Genomic DNA, 17271 nt, shown 5'->3' on the forward strand with positions numbered 1-17271 from the left:
GCTTAGTATTGAATAATACTAGATTTCATTGTCAACACGCATAAAAGTGTTGATAAATATAAGGCAGATCAGCTTATCTGGTCAGTAGAAATTTTATACGCTTTATCAATGTATTACAAGGTCAGATTTGTACAGTTGCAAAAAAAAAAAAAAAAAAAGGGGTCTTAATATCGAAGCAGCTTATAAAATTCTGTTGGTTGACCAAGTAATTATATCATCTGAAAATCTTGTAGCTCAACATTCAATGTTACCGACAACCCTATGATGGATAGTACGGTAGTAAATTAGAGATCTATCCCGTTCTATTCGAAATGGTAATACTTCGTCAGAGGCCGTAACGTCTAAGTCTGCTACCATGCTCTATTCATGACTACACCACTTTATTTTTTGGAATCTCCATAAGCATTGAAGGTGGAAAACTTGAACTGCTACGAGTAGCCTCTATGAGCCATGCATCTCTGCTGTATGAGAGAGTGCTCTGCACGCAGGTTCGATAGACTAGGGATTAAGTAGGCCTATTAATAGTCTGCAAATCATCTTTTCACTCTTACTGCGGCCGTGAAATGGTGCTCTTTGTCTTAGCTCTTCTAATAAATGTGCTGAAGTAGCACATCAATGGGGAGTCAAGGTAACTGAATAGAACCATTTCCATTAAAGGTCACGTAAGGTACAATGCTTGTATTTTGGGCTAGTACATTGTACTTTGGTTTTGCTTTAATGTTTAAACTTCAGGCATGTCAGTTGTATTACACACAAGTCCTACCGGTATCTCCTTTTAAGTACCAAGACTAAACATGTCCTAATTACGCTTTCATGTTTACAAAAGAAAAAAACCTTTTTAAACAATGATAGGGTCTTCACGTCGTGCACGACGAGGTGAAACTAAAGCCTTATTTCTTATGGAGGCTTTCTATCAGCGTTTGATGATGAATGGAAAACGAAAGGGGAAGTTAAGCAGGTGGTCCAAAAACGGAAAGGTCAACTCCGAATTTTTATAAAAATTAGTCACTGCACACATTTTTTCTTCGAAATTTTTAACGAAAATTGTCGATATCCAGATTTAGGTAGAACCAGAGTTGTGTACCCATAAGGTGGCTTTCCAAAGAGCGTCGACCTAGACTTTGACTAGTTCTAGTTTCGAAACAAATCTGTCGTTTTATCACAAAGATATCGCTGTTGTTTTCTCTCCATGAAGGTCAACACACACACACACACCTCGTAGTGTTTGGTCCGAGACGTTGATAAATGCACTACTGACAACACACGTGCATTTCACGAGGACAAGAGTCTCAGCACAACACTACTGTGTTTTTGTGTGTGGGTGTGTGTGTCTTGTGTACCTGAGTCTCTGTTATGTTTTTCTTTAAGGTCATTGTGCATGTTTCTTTGTGAATTAGTTATTTGGTAAACATATCGCTATTTAAGGTTGGTTACCACTTTTGTTTCTTTTATGGATACGGTTATGTTCTGCTTATGTCCCTATTAATTCCACACATTTTGTATGGCAGCCTTGAAGAATAATTAAATCAATAAGAGGTAAATGAAATTATCATAATTGAGAACAATATTTAATCAAGGAAAGTCAAATGTTAAGACAATGCAGATTAGGTCTTAGATGTACAATCTCATTTTCTTTCTAGTATTATTCTGTTAAACAATACACCTAAAAACAGCTCTAACTCAAACATCTGAAAATGTAAAAGAACAAAGCTTGCACAATGCTGTTTGAGTTTGGGGCTTGGAATCGCAGACATTTTGCAAGAGAGAACGGAATATAGGGAAATTCTTGAGTTTGAGTATAAGACATTTTTACTGGACAATGGAGGGCTCTTTTCATACACTTAGCTATCAAACTGTGTCTTACTAGCACTCTTGCAGCACGCCCAATTAGGTTGTCAGTGCTATATAATGTTTCTCTTTCTCTGTTCAGAGATCCCCTATGCTCTAGTTTCCTTTTTCGTATGAATTGACGGTCTACAGTTACACAATACATCGAAACCATGTTCAATAACGTGCCAAAAGATACTATGATTTTGTATGCGTAGAGCGTCCACGACTCAGCTTCTTCCTTCACATCCCTCAACCCATGTTGTAATCCACTTTGATCTGTTCTACCTAAATCTGAGAATGTTTTAAGTCAGTTTATCGTTGATCTGGACCTCAAAGCACACTGCTCCGTGTACGCAGTTGGATACGCCTTTGTGGCTTTTCAAAGTCATATATTTTTTTCATTGTTTTCAATGCCCACACCCACCCCATTACTCTACCTCAATGTTATCTGTTTGTATGCTTTACATTCTATAACAATCATGTATCGCCTAGTTCAACTGATGCCAATCATTATAGAAGGCCTGATTGAACACTGACCTGACCTCAAACCTGTGACGTGGCTACGAGCTATTAGTCTAAACCGCCCACAGGTTGCGACGTCACAGGTCAGTGTTGAGGCCTTCTATAACGGTTGGTCTCGGTTCAACATGTCAAAATGTTTTTATTACCATTGATTGATTGTCTAGATGTCCGTGGACGAAGATGTAAACATTAGGTTGTCAGCATTCTACACGGCCATTTCTGATGACCTGGACAGAACTGTGGAATTCTGGTTAAAATACTCTCACGACGAGGAGTTTGGGTTTGTGTTTTGATTTATTATTATTATCTTTCTTCTCTATATATAATTCTCTTTGTGGCTCAACCAAGCGGTACACCACGAAAAAGTCATAGAAAGATTACTCTTTTATTTCTGCAAGTCGACTAGAGTTACCCCATGTAACTTTCGCGGCGACAAAGAGCACGGTTCAGAAAAAAAAGAGGGGGTAATCTTTCTCTTTATACATTCTATATATTTGACTACATTTATGTGTGTGTTTTTACACACCTCAATATCTGGTGTTAGTGTAATAGTTGCATGTTTTTTCTGTAGTTTTGTTTTGATTTTACCCCTTCGTATTGCCGTTTGTTCCCTAACCATGGCCACCGCTTCATACATATTTCGTGGAGTCAACAGGTCTCTGGCACTGTCACGATGAGTGTCACTAAAGAAAAAAATCTTTGTAGTCCCTTTATCAGTGTCCACTGAGGAATTTTCTGGTGATGTGGCACGCGGCGTTCCAGTACCACCTCATCGTGGTCGCCGCGTGAAAACTCCGCTCTCAGGGAGAGGCCAAGGGTACTGGTTGCTTGCCGCTGATGAATGAGCAGCCGGCAAGTGTAAAAGGAACTCAAAGGGGTTATGTCCAGCCCCCCCCCCTTGTGGGGCCCCGGGTCAACGGTTAGTAAGAGACTCACGGGTTCTCCGAAAAGCGGATAGCAATGGACACCAACTCGAGGGTTGGTCGGGTTCTCCTGGGACTCGGCTGATTCGCGGGTCTCTCTTTGGGCAACGACTGGACTGACTGGCGCGGCCTTAGCGGGCTGCGTCGGGCGGATCGGTTGGCGTCCACGAGCTAGGCTCTATCTAGCCCGTTCCCTAGCGCGCTAGTGGAGGAATCCGCCGCGACCAATGGCAACTCTGACACTAGGAATGTCGAGAAACGCGCGCCGCCCCACTCCTGCCTTGCAGGAAACTTATATGCCAAAATGTGGCGGTGATTGCTTGGGCAGGTCTCTGCCTTGCCCTTAGTGGCGACATAAGTATAGGCCATGCACGCTGCTGCATTAGAGCAGTAACTAAGGCCGCCAACGGCCTTAACCATACAACTATGATAGGCACAGACAGGGAAAAACGGGCACGAGCAGACCCGAACAGGCTCCGTGCGCCGGGTAGTGGGCGTCAGGCCTGGACACGAAAAGTCAGCTACTAGTCGCCCCGCGACCTCGATGAGGGGGAATTTGTCAGGTCGTGAAAAGTTAGCTAAAATTCCTCCACCTAAGTCCTCTTCTCAACGAACACTGCATTCGTACCTCCTTCCTGGAGTTTATGAATCGAACCTGGGCAGAGTCCAGACTGCCCAGGGCCTGGAAGAGTGCTGTAATTGTGCCAGTCCTTAAGAAGGGTAAAGACGCGACTAACGTGGAGTCCTACAGACCCATTTCACTAACCTCAACCCTTGGCAAAGTTGCTGAGCGAATGATTAACGAGCGGCTAGTTTGGTCCTTCGAGAGTGCCGGTATCCTGGCGCCAGAACAGGCCGGCTTTAGGGCAGGCTTGAGCCCGATCGACCAGGTCACAACATTCGCACAGGAGGTGGCCGACGGGTTCCAGAGGTCCGAGAGCACATACGCAGTGTTTATAGACCTAAAGCAGGCTTACGACCGTGTGTGGAAGCATGGCCTCTATCTTAAGCTAAGAGCTATGGGTGTGCGGGGCAAGATATACAATTGGATACAATCCTTTCTGTCTGGGAGGAGCACACGTACAAAATACCAGCACTCCCTTAGCAAGCCAAAACAAGAACTCAATGGCCTGCCTCAAAGCTCCGCCCTGTCCTGTACACTTTTCATAGCCTTTCTTAATGATTTGCCCAGCTCACTACGGTCCAAAAAACTGCTATATGCTGATGATATTGTCCTCTGGTCAACCGGGAAGAAAGCCGACCATATTCAGGTGGCACTTCAAGCAGACCTCCATACCATCTCCTCGTATTGCGACAAATGGCAGATTCAGATAAACGTTGCCAAAACAACCTGGTCCCTGTTCAGCCTAGGGATCGACATTCTTAAGGCTCCATTCGAGCTTCAACTCGGTGGGCTGCGACTCCAGCGTGAAAATACGCCAAAATATCTAGGGGTGACCCTGGATAGAAAACTGTCAATGTTCCAGCACGTCCAGGATGTTGAACGAAAAGCCTCGGAGAAGTTTGCGTTACTAAGAAAGCTGGCCAGCACAAAGTGGGGTGCCAAAGCTGACATGCTACGCACATTGTACTTAGGGGCAGTCAGATCACAAATTGAGTACAGCTATACAGTTCAAGTATACGCTAGTAAAACTGCCCTTGAATCACTCGACCGAGTACAAGCACAGGCCCTACGGTTCATTTGTGGCACCTTTAGGACAAGCCCAACAAACGCTGCTGAAACCTTAACAAACGTGGCACCCTTACATCTTAGGAGAGGGCAGTACTTACGGCCTACGAGCGCTACAAAAGGGGCGACTCTAGGCTACCCACCTCAATCTTAGTGCGACAGTGGAGAGAGAGGAACCGCATCAAAATGCGATCGTTCCTCCATATTGCGGCCAATTTGACTAAATCAGCTGGGCTTTCCACTGATAGAATCCCTATTAGGAGAATTAGTACGTGCCCTCCGTGGAGGAGATTTCCGACCCCACAAATAAACCTGTCCCTGATAGGGCAAGAGGGAGCCACCAAGAGGCGATTAACACCTGCCATTCTTCAAATGGCCCTCGGCTGAAGGTATCAGTAAGGTCAGTTGTCATTATCCCCTCGGCTGAAGGTATCAGTAAGGTCAGTTGTCATTATCCCCTCGGCTGAAGGTATCAGTAAGGTCAGTTGTCATTATCCCCTCGGCTGATATATCCATTGGGTATATTGCTATTTTAAATAACTTCCATTAACGCTTTAATTGTTTCAGTTGTTCTTACACATTATGAGACAGTGGTACGGCGATGTCAATAGTTGTAACGTTTTTATTTCTTTTTTATCAATGAACAGCAGATCAGGACGATTAAAATCTATACCGTTTTGTCATTCAAGATAGAGACCTATCCCTATAATTATTATTATTATTTTACATTCTACTTAGATTCCTTTTTAGACGAGCTAATTTACAAATAAAAAACAAACCACAGGCCTATCCCACATGAGGATTCAATTCAATCTCGAGTTCATTTTATTTAACTCTTCTCTCTTGTGTAACACGAAAAAGGAGTTCAATTTAAAAATACATATTATTTAACCTTAGGTCAATATTAAAATATGCATCCTCTGTTTGGGATCCTTCAACTCAAGAAAACAAAGAAACAAAGAAACTAGAACAATTACAAAATAGAGCAGTCAGATTTAAAACAAACGAATATTCACATTTGATTAAGAGAAACACCATTAGTAAAATCACAAAACTTAGAGACACTTCAAGACAGAAGAATAAAAAGTAAAGTAGCTATAATACATAAAACACTGAATCAATAATTTACAAATAGAAAACAAAACCTAATAAATAATCAGAAAAACACAGAGGCACATTTCTTAAATTATTTCATACGCTACAATAAATTCATACAAGTGCTCCTTCTTCCCTAGTGCCATTAGAAAATGGAATGGGTTGCCTGAATCAGCCAGGAAAACCAACGGCATCATAGTTTAAGTCATTGATTAACATGCATGACTAGATTGACACATGAATTGCTTAAGACATAATTCTTTTTTTGAAGTACCGGTAACGTCTGAAATCTACAGGCATAGCAGATGCAGTTTGTAGTTTGGGGAAATCAGCACTGAGGCTAACTGGCGTTAATAATGTAGGTCTTTGTTTTCTATAACATTATTTAAAGCGCAATAGAAGGATGACATCATATTAAGCATTTATCTCAGGATTGTATAGTATAGACGTGTCACGTGTGACCTTTCGACCTTATGGGTGAAGCATGCTGTAGACAGCTGCTGACAACTGAACCGTTAAGGCATAGTGCAGCATGTTTTGTAAGGTTGTTAACATGACTTTAGCTTCAAACCTAGTAACATAATTGGAAAGATTAATGGGGGGGGGGGGTTCTTGCGTGTGTATGGGAATATGGGGCTGAAGGCCTGGGTGATTCTTTTTTTTATATTCTTTTCGCGACAATTTATAAATATACAATTTAAGGCTATAACAACTGCGACAGAATATATTGAAAGTGTGCTATTTCATTTCAAAATATGTTACAGAACTCACTGAGAACATGTGACTTTATAGCGTCCCTTCATAAGCTCACCCTCTGAGTTCAATGACAATTATATCAACAAATGAAACGTAATCAACACGTACATGTTTTAAGTCGCTTCTCAGAATTTATGAATCACAGATTTAAGCAAAACATATTTTTATAGGACTTTTCTTTCCAAAGCTTATATATTAACTCACTCCGCTATCTTTCTGACTGGATTCTTTTACACTTTGTTTTTTTTTCTCCCTATTCCATTTATCAGATCATGTTGACATTTGGCACAATCAATAAAAGAAAACCCAATTTTGTTTTATAGAGATAAAGGGAAGTAAACCTTCTATTATTGAGAGATATGGCAGCGATTGAACGGTGCTCTACTTTCACTCAGTATAAGCTTTATTTTCAAAAAAGTATTTTTTACCTTTTTTTTTTTTTTGTTCTTCTTTATTACAAATCCAAAGTTGTAAAACGTTGACTGTTACTTTTAAATGTCTATTTTAAAATGATCACTTTGGGACTATTATTTCTTTTAGTGGATTCTTTACATGCCTTGAAGCAGATGGTAAAGTTTATGATGAAAGAAAATTTAGTTGGTTACTCTGTAGGCAGGTTAGTTATTTTTATTTTTTTGTTAAATTTATTTAAAAGCATAGATACTTAATATGCTTTAACATTTCAATGTATATAGCCCAACATTATAAGTATATAAAGCTAAACAAAACCACTAATAAAGTTTCTCTTTCATCATCATAATCATCAAACTGCATTAGAGTGAGGGCTTGAGAGGCTCTAATTCTCTCTTGCAAAAGCCCTGGACAGAAACCCTGCTTTCTTGCGTAGTGCGTATATGTCACCATACAGGTCGAGAATTTTTAGTTTCCCAGACCTGTCGAGGCGGAGATCAGCAAGTCTGGGGCAGTCAAACAGAATATGAGGCACGGTTTCCTCTTCTTCCCCGCAGCGGGGGCACCGTGAATCGAAATTAGGCCATAGCCGTGAGAAATAAGAGCCAACAGGACAGTGGCCTGTCCTGCACTGTGCTATAATAGCTTGCTTAGGCTTAGACAGCCTCCACTACGGGGAAGTGCGGTCAGGGCGCCTCATGCGCTCCCAGACTCCACGGGCTTTTTGGGACTTGTCCCAGCACTCAAGCCACTTTTCTATTTCTGTTTTTTGAATTATAGCCAGGACATGATGAAAACTTACATCCTGTTCAGTTTGTGGAATTTGCCCTCCCTGGTGGGCCAAGGAGTCTGCAATAGTATTGCCAGTCACAACTATGTGACTCGGTACCCACTGCATTATTACATGGGTTCCATAGCGCTGTTTTATGTTGTGTGAGGCCATGATGACAGTGTCGATATTGGGGGGCCATGGTCCAGTGCTTTGCAAAGCCTGTAGTTTCCCTTTCAGACCTTGCCATGTAAAGTACGGATGATGTATGGTTTTCAAATTTATGTGAACACAAAGGTGTCTTTAAAAAAGTATCATTTTATATTTTATCTGGTTTAAGGTGTGGACATATGCCAGACTTTACAATGACATGCCAAGATACCACCAAGCTCATATTCTAGAAGCTGCAAGAAAAGGTTGGTAATAGTATTGTAGGCTAAATCTTCTGACAATAAATTAAAAAACAACACTTTTTTTAAACAAAGCTTATATTAAGTGTAATTGTATCAATTAGTTTGGATCAGTCAAGTAATTAAATTTGTAATAGATCTAGAATAACAATAATACATTTGTAATATTAGAAATATTTTTACAAATTGTTTTCGTTTATCACATCATGCTTTTAGCTTTCCCAATGCACTATGATCCTATCACTTAACTGGACCAGTTGGGGGGGGGGGGGGGAGAATGCGGTATGTAGGTGAAGGTTACTGTCAGGTTCTTGTGTTCTTGTATTTATCAAACTAGTATTAGGTATTTCAAATGTAAATATTTATTAATATTAAATATTAATTCAATTTGTGTTATTGTTATTATTTTCTGAACTTATAATATTTTGGCTCAAGTTCAGCCTGACAAGCACACCATACACATATAGTTGTAGATAAACTAATAAACTACGTGTATGATGTTAAATAACAATAAAATTTATTCTTGTGATATATTTACAAATGACTGATCCATGATGAATGATAATAATAGTATGAAATATCAATATGTAATAATATGTAATCTAAAATGATCCAGTTAGTCTCTTTAGATAAATAACATTCAAATAATTATCAAATACATAATATATTACCTTAACTATAATAGCTAGTTCAATGGATCACATAGACCTTCAATCTCAAAAACAACAACTGGTAATATATGTAGATCTAGCCTCTAGATCAGGCACTATCCACTGACGACAATTCCAAAAGTAGAAGTTCATAGTTGATACTACACCATCAGGTCTGACCAATGCAACCCGCAGTCCGGAATCTTGAACCTCAGACTCATGTAAAAACCAAATTGCACACCAGATGACCAACTGAGAGAAAGACCTCAGTCCTGTAGACTGTAGACCTAAAGTTCTACTCTCAATATATAACTGAGACTGGATAAACAAGTCTTGACACTGAGACTTGACACAGAGTCTAACACATAGACTTGACACCAAGCTAAGATCACTACTTAGACTTGACGCTAATACTTGAAATAGAGTCCTGGACTGAGACTACGACTAAAACTTAGTCTTGACGTTAAAACCCTATAGAAGATAAAAGAAAGGATTCTTCTAATCATCTATATCTAGTCTAATTATAGACTTACAAATACGAACGAATTCAAATAGAAAAACTATACAATGAAAAATAAAACTCACCCTAAATAGGGGTCAAGATAATCCAACAAGAAAATGTCCAAGGCAAATGCTAAGGCTATCCAGTAACAAAAAACCAAGGAGAAATTCAAGAGCTCTCAAAACACGTCTATCTGTACCAACGTACAAAACAATGGAGAGACTGTACTAGAGATAAATGACGCAAATCACACACACACTAAATTTACGTCACTAGAAGTTGTGACAAGCAACAAAAGCTCAGTCCTCTAGTCTACACAGAAAATATTAATAGTGTAATGACGTCATCAATATAGTGATCAACGCCGCACTATCAATTAGAGAAATAATTCTAATATACAGTTACATAGATAACTGCGACAGTTACCATCCATGATAGCTTTTTAAATGTATTATATATATTAAAAAAAAAAAAGTTACATGACTTTAGTGCTCATGAAAATAGAAGGTTTCTTAGCTACCTATTGTTAGTTTCGAACTTTTAAATAATGACCTAATGCCTTAATTAAACATAAAATAAAAATGGGGGGGGGTCTAATTCAAATTATGAGAGAACACTTTAGGAGGCTTTAGGAGAACGCTTTAGAAGGCTTTAGGAGAACACTTTAGGAGGCTTTAGGAGAACACTTTAGGAGGCTTTAGGAGAACACTTTAGGAGGCTTTAGGAGAACACTTTAGGAGGCTTTAGGAGAACACTTTAGGAGGCTTTAGGAGAACACTTTAGGGGACTTTAGGAGAACACTTTAGGAGGCTTTAGGAGAACACTTAGAACACTTTAGGAGGCTTTAGGAGGCTTGGGTCTCAAGTTCAAATTCAGGTCATTGAAGTTTTTTTTTCAAATGATCACGTGGTAACATTCACCCCGAGAATCTCCTTTCTCCCCCAACATACACCACATCTGTCAAATACACATTCTTTCCCTTGTTCAATATCAAACAAAATAATTAATTACCAATAATTAATTTAACTAATTGCTTTTTTTAAAAATTGATTCTTGTTTTACTAGGTACAAGAAATCATTGTGCAAAATTTCAACTTGATCTGAGATTGGGTGTGGTAGAAATAATGTGTACAAAAATAGTACCAGGCAGACAGATAGACAGACAGAGTTGATATAAGCTTTGTAAAAATAAGCTAGATACTGTAGGGAAGCTAAGTAATAAGCTAACTCACTTGCTATTTCATTTTTTGAACTTATTTCTTCAGGACACATTTAGCACTTAAATTTTGCTTCATTTTTTTAGGATTGAAAATCTTTGACATCTATTTTCTTTAAAATGATCAAACATATATTTAAAACAAAAATCTACACATTAGCGTTGTGTTTTTTTGAATAGTAATTAATTAGAAAATATAATTAACTTTATTAGAAAGAAAGAATTATTTTAGCTTGCAATTATCTAAATCATTTGCGATACAATAATCTATGTGTCATTCTGGGTATATCTTAGCAGTTAAGCCTTAACAGTAGGTTTAACAAAGATCTATCTGATATAAAAGTTTTCATCTAATAATGTGCCGATCTGCCATATACATAGCCATTAGCCTTACATTTGCCTTACATTAGCCTTACATTTGCCTTACATTAGCCTTACATTTGCCTTATATATTTGTTTAATTTAATTTTATTTTAAAATCATTTATTTGGTCATGGTGATATTTGACTTGTCTTTTGATTCTTACTTGACTCCAGGCTCAGAGTTTATAATGAAATATGTGAAAGATCCAAAAACCAATAAATGTTACCTGACACTAACACGTGAAGGCAAACCAATCAAAAGTCAGAGAACAATTTTTTCTGAAAGTTTCTATGTTATGGCCATGGCTGAGATGTACAGAGCAACTAAGGGGGATACTTACAAGGTCAGATAACTCTTTTTATTTAAACTCTGTTAAACTAACAAATGCATACACTTGATTGTCAATTTTTAAAAAGTAAAGTGAAGGGATGCATCAAGGAAAATAAAACACTGTCTATAATGAGATGTGTAGCCTATATTTAAAAGATTCTCTAAGTAAACAAAGTTCCTACAAGTTATAGCAATTAGCATTGAATTTTTATTTTTTTTTATAAAAATGAAGAAATTCTATATTTCACTTACCAAAGAAACAAAGAAATAAGACTAAAAAAAAATCTTATTTTTTACAAAGCATATACCAACTCTGTCTGTCTGTCCAAAAGATTATACCCATTTTTTCTTCCACACCTAATCTAGGATCAAACTAAAACTTAGCACAATTATTTCTTTACCTGACAAAACAAGAATCAATAATAAAATAACCAATTAGTTAATTAACTATTGGTAAGAAATTACTTTGTTTGGTATTTCAAACAAGGGAAAGTAATAGTAATTGACTGAATTGATGGTATAAGCTGGTATAGGTTGTTGTCTGAGGCTAAGGTGGTGCACGTCTTGCAAGAGTGTCTGCAACTCCGCGAGTTGCAGGGAGACGTATCCAATGGTCAACTAGATCTGTATGGAGGCTATGAGGCACTACGCCACACAGCAGAGTTCCTTACCAGGGCACTACGGGAGACCTAGGTCTCCCTGCCTTGTCACCAATCAGAGTTCATCTCAGGTTATCTGATGCTTAGTGAACAAGAAATAAGACTATGGAACTTTAGATAACTATACAATCTGCTGCCCTGCTCATAAGCTCTTCACTAGCAGAATGGTTACCATGTTGGCTTGAGCAGCCTGAGAAGGCTTTGGCCCACTAGTTTGAATTCAGGTTGTTCCCCTTTTTTTAAAACCAATACATTTAAAAAGGCATCACATTCTTTCTCCCCTCACCCCTTTCCAACTGGTCCATCAAGTGATAGGATCACAGTGTAGTGAGAAACCTAAAAGCATGAAATAGCGCTAAACAAAAACAATTGGTAAAAATATTTCTAATCGCACAGACTTATTATTGTTACAATATCTGTTACAAATTTAATCACATGACTGATCCAAACTAATTGATACAACTGCATTTAATTTAAGCTTTGTTTTTTTTTTTCAAAAGTATTTGTGTATTGTGCTTGTTTATCTAATTATTATTTATTTAAAAATCTGAAATTGTAAGATAATGGTTGTATTTTATACACTTATAATCAAAACACTCACTTCTGTCAGTGACCATGAAACATGAGGAGCCATTTACTAAATACTGTTTCCATTTTTGGTTGTCTTTAACACTATTGCCCCATTACAATTAATTGTAATTTTCTTTTATTGTTATATACAAATGATATACAATCTTAAAACAAAATATACTTCATTCATTTAGATTAATAATACTGTATATAATACATTTTTTTTTTCAGAAAGAGGCTATGGCAATGATGAAGCAAATTGTCCATTGGGTCAAAGTGGATGGCTCAGGTCTTGGGCCCAAAATTCCTCAGCCTACCCCAACTTCCTCACTTGCTGTCCCCATGATACTGCTCATGCTGATAGATCAGCTGGGGCTCATGGACCCAGCCCATGCTGGGGGTTACAATGATCTGGCTGACTGGTGCTTGGAGGATGTCTTGAAGCACGTTCAGAGAGGAGGAGTAGTTCTGGAAAATGTCTCAGCAGATGGTGAAGAACTGCCTGGAAGTGAAGGCAGACTGATAAATCCAGGTGAGATATTGATTACATTTGTGTATTTGAATGAATGGAATAAATGAAAAGTAAGATCTTCCATATTTAAAATCATTTGTAATTTTGGTTATATTTATATCTATTACCACCACTTTATTCCCATAAATATTCATTCTCTGATAATAATTATAACTTTTTGTTATATTACTTATTTTTGAAACAATGAAGGAAAAAAAACAAATTTAAAGATACCCAAAAAGTATAAATTTATGTGTATTGTGCTAAGAAAATATATATTCTAAAAAGGATAGAAAACGATGTCTTTAATAAAAATTCCTATAAATTTATTCTGCTGTTGTGTTTCCATTGTTCTGCTATTTATACATTAAAATGTATCTGAAACTACCTAATAGGGCATGCTATTGAAACTGGATGGGTTCTTCTTGATCGGGCAGTGAAGCAAGGCAAAGAAGAACTCAAACAAGTCGCCCTCGACACTTTCATCACAGAGTCTTTTAACCGGGGGTGGGATGATGAGTTTGGTGGTCTCTTTTATTTTATTGATGCAGATGAAAGACCACTAGTTCAACTTGAATGGGATATGAAAGTAAGTGTTTCACAATAAGATGTCAATAGCAGCTAACATTAAAAACATTCTGTGTAGTAGATTTGTACAATTCATGTTTAAAAAAAAACGATGTTAAGCTAAATGCTTTATACTCAAAAGCTCAGGTAATTTTTGTATGAGAAAAAGAATAGGAAGTTTGAATTTTCATAAATGTTATAAAACAATAATTTTTATTCTTTGCTGATGGCTATTCTCACCTCATAGCTTGAAATACCATTCATAGCTGACAAGGGCTAACATTTCCCAGTCAAGGATGTTGATTGTATTCTTTAAGAAGCTTTTGAGAGTATCTTCATATCTCTTGTGTTGACTCCATTGAGAGTATCTTCATATCTCTTGTGTTGACTCCATTGAGAGTATTTTCATATCTCTTGTGTTGACTCCATTGAGAGTATCTTCATCTCTTGTGTTGACTCCATGGAGAGTATCTTCATATCTCTTGTGTTGACTCCAAGGATAGTGCTTATTAGTACACATCTTCCCATAACAAATTTGTTTGGGGGCTCAAATATAAATCTACTAAGACATTCTCCAGACTATAACAAATAGTGAAAAAGAAGGCAACTCTGTCACAGACCCAACCAATCCATGCCTAGTGTGTAGCCAGCTTTTCAAAACAAGGATTTCACTTTATAGCCATCTTTGAGTTCATAGGAAATGAGATTGTGCTTATCTTTGACCACAAAGTAAGATTTATATACAGCAATAGATGTTGTTAAAGATATCTAAATCAATAACAGTCAACTTAAACAATATTTGGAAACCTGTTATTTCAGTGTTATTTCTTCTACCATCAATGTAAAGAGATCTTTTGAATGTTTTATATCTTATTGGTTGACAAGATTGTTGAAATGTCATTTGATTCACCACCATCTCTAAACTATTTTTATGCTAATGTTATCTGTGCAATGTCATAGCTTTGGTGGCCACACAATGAGGCCATGGTGGCCCTCCTTATGGCTTACAAGTACACAGATGAGGACAAGTACCTCAAAATGTTTGCCAAAGTCTTTGATTATTCATATGGTCATGTAAGTAGAAAATATAGTTCTCCTTTCTTTATCTGTTACAATGATTTTTCCCTTTATCTATTTAGGGTTTAAAAAAATAAAAATATGATATTATATTTAAAATAACAAAAATGATAATAATATAAAGTAATATTTACAAGATATATATTATTACTATAAAGGTTTACATTATTGTTAAGCACTGAAAAATATGAAGGTTTTTGTAAGGTAGCTAAGCATGTGCCATGAGTAACTACCTGATTTATTGGATTGTTAATATCTCTTAAGAAACAGCAACATAGATATATATATATATACTACTGCTAGAAAGTTATTCAAAAAGTATTTTTACAATGGCCAACTATATGATTTAGATGGTTTATATCTCTTAAGAAAAAGCTACATAGATATATTTACTAATGCTGTCATAGTTTTTGTCCTTATTAAATACAATTCATTATGACAAAGTAAAAGAATGGATTACAGACCAAATTTACAACATGAACTTTAATTATCTGAATTATTTAATACAATTTTATGAATAATACTCTCCAGTTTTGTGTGTGTGTGTATTGTTGATGTGTCAAAACTTGCCAAACTTTTAATAGCACCCAAAGACACAAAAGCTAAACTATGTGTGTATTTGTGTATCAGTTTGTAGATTTTAAGAATGGTGAATGGTTTGGCTACTTAAGCAGAGAAGGAAAAGTGAAAATCAATGCTAAAGGTGGGGAATGGAAAGGTAAGAAAAGAGCACTTTGAATGTAAAGCTTTCAACAAGCCAGTGTTGACATTTTATTCTTACATAGAACATTGTAACAAAATAAGATTGAAGCATGTTGTTATGTTTTTTTTTGTGTGTGTGGTGGTGTGGGGGGAGCATTACTTTGAATAAAAACCTCATATACATCATTTTTTTCAATTCTAATTTGCCATTTGATAAAACATTTTGTACTTCTAAGTAACCCCACCAATCATGCTTAATGCAAGGTCAGATTTTCTAATTTAATAGCAATATTTACCACTACCAAGTTTTTCTTAAGTACCCTCTAGTAGTTAAGTTTGTCTTTTAACAGTTATAACCAGACTCCCAGACTCAATGATAATGATTGCTCTCATGGCTGGTAAATTAGTTACTAGTTAGCATTCTCACTAGGTCATTGGTTCACATTCTTACTAGGTAACTAAAACCAAAGCAACCTATGAGTTTCGTAATAATTGATGCATTAAACAATATAAGGTTGAGTGTTATTTTTTCTAGTATCAAAAGAAAATAAAACTATTTTTTTTTAAAGTTTTCAACTATTTTTTTGATGGACCAACAAATTTTTGATATTTCAATTAATTATTGCAAAGTTGTAAAACTAAAGTTCTAACTGAATGAAAATCCTGCTATTCTAACAGGTTGTTTCCATGTGCCTAGAAGTTTGATGATGTGTGAACGACTTCTGCGTGAAATTTTGCAGAAACAGTGAAAAAAGAAAAACGCTTATACAAAACTGCAGTTCAAAAGACTAATTTTACTATTGGCTGCAAAAAGTTTTTAGAATTAAGTAAGATTATAAAGAATGAGATCTGTACTTTCAGTCATTGACAGAACTTAATAGTTTGATTCAGTATATAGTCAATTCATTTCTTTGTATACATAGCTAAAAAAAAAAAAGTTTTTTTTTTTAAAATATTTATGCAATTGGTCAACTATTTTGTTGTTGTGATTCGCTTAGCAATGTTTTTTTTTTATAAATTGTCTTTCAATCTCAAGACATTTAGTAGATCATTTATAGCCAAAAATTTTGTATAGCAACCTCCCCACCCACCCTAAAAAAACAACTAATAACTTCTTTCATCTTTTCCATTCATAACAAAGAAAAAAATTCAGCCTGGCATAAGGAACATTTTGATAGAATGGCTTTGTAAAAAAAGACATTTTTAAAAATGTATTTATTGTTATTTATTTTATTGTATAATGTATTTACATCTTAACCAAGATGCACAGTATAAGTTGTATATATTTTTAAAAAATTATGTTCTATGTAATACCAACAAGGAAAAGGTGGTTTCAGGATCTGTAAATTAATTACTGTTAAAATCTAGCATTTTACCCTTTCAAATACAAGATAATGAAAGCATTATGTCAAACAGTAGAATAGATACAAACATAGAATGTATTCTATTAGAATAAATACTTGTATCAAAGTTAGCGCATTATTTTTGTGTGTATGCATAAATTTCTTGTTTTTTTAATTGTGTTTGAGAAGAAGTTTGTTTTAATGAAAATGATTGTAGCATAATCTTGTGACACATAATTGCAGTTTAATAATATAACAAACATATACATGTATATGATTTGCTTTAGAGATTTGTCATCTTTATTAACTAGAGTGAGAAGAACAACATAAAATCTTTTTAAAATAAAAGAGCCAAAATAAAAACAACAAAATCTC

General features: G+C 36.3%; 1 protein-coding gene and 1 long non-coding RNA gene across 3 annotated transcripts; one reads left to right on the plus strand and one right to left on the minus strand.

The window, feature by feature from the left end:
- Positions 1–1264: 1264 nt before the first annotated feature.
- Positions 1265–17267, plus strand: LOC106080149 (N-acylglucosamine 2-epimerase-like). 2 transcript variants are annotated; one of them, XM_056025653.1, is made up of 10 exons: positions 1265–1425; positions 2517–2632; positions 7357–7432; positions 8337–8412; positions 11311–11480; positions 12928–13228; positions 13603–13796; positions 14735–14848; positions 15482–15569; positions 16232–17267. In XM_056025653.1, exons 2-10 carry the CDS (start codon positions 2517–2519, stop codon positions 16300–16302), a joined length of 1206 nt encoding a protein of 401 aa, XP_055881628.1. In that variant the 5' UTR covers positions 1265–1425; the 3' UTR covers positions 16303–17267. The 2 variants fall into 2 exon arrangements, with proteins under 2 accessions (XP_055881628.1, XP_055881629.1); XM_056025654.1 differs by having other exon boundaries at positions 1313–1536.
- LOC129925679 (uncharacterized) lies at positions 8902–9942 on the minus strand. The gene is made up of 2 exons (XR_008777373.1): positions 9642–9942; positions 8902–9527 (listed from the first exon to the last, which is right to left on the minus strand). It is a non-coding gene; the product is annotated as an uncharacterized LOC129925679 (long non-coding RNA).
- Positions 17268–17271: the final 4 nt, after the last annotated feature.

Source organism: Biomphalaria glabrata, chromosome 4 (assembly GCF_947242115.1).
Source record: "Biomphalaria glabrata chromosome 4, xgBioGlab47.1, whole genome shotgun sequence".
NCBI classification, from domain to species: Eukaryota; Metazoa; Mollusca; class Gastropoda; family Planorbidae; genus Biomphalaria; species Biomphalaria glabrata.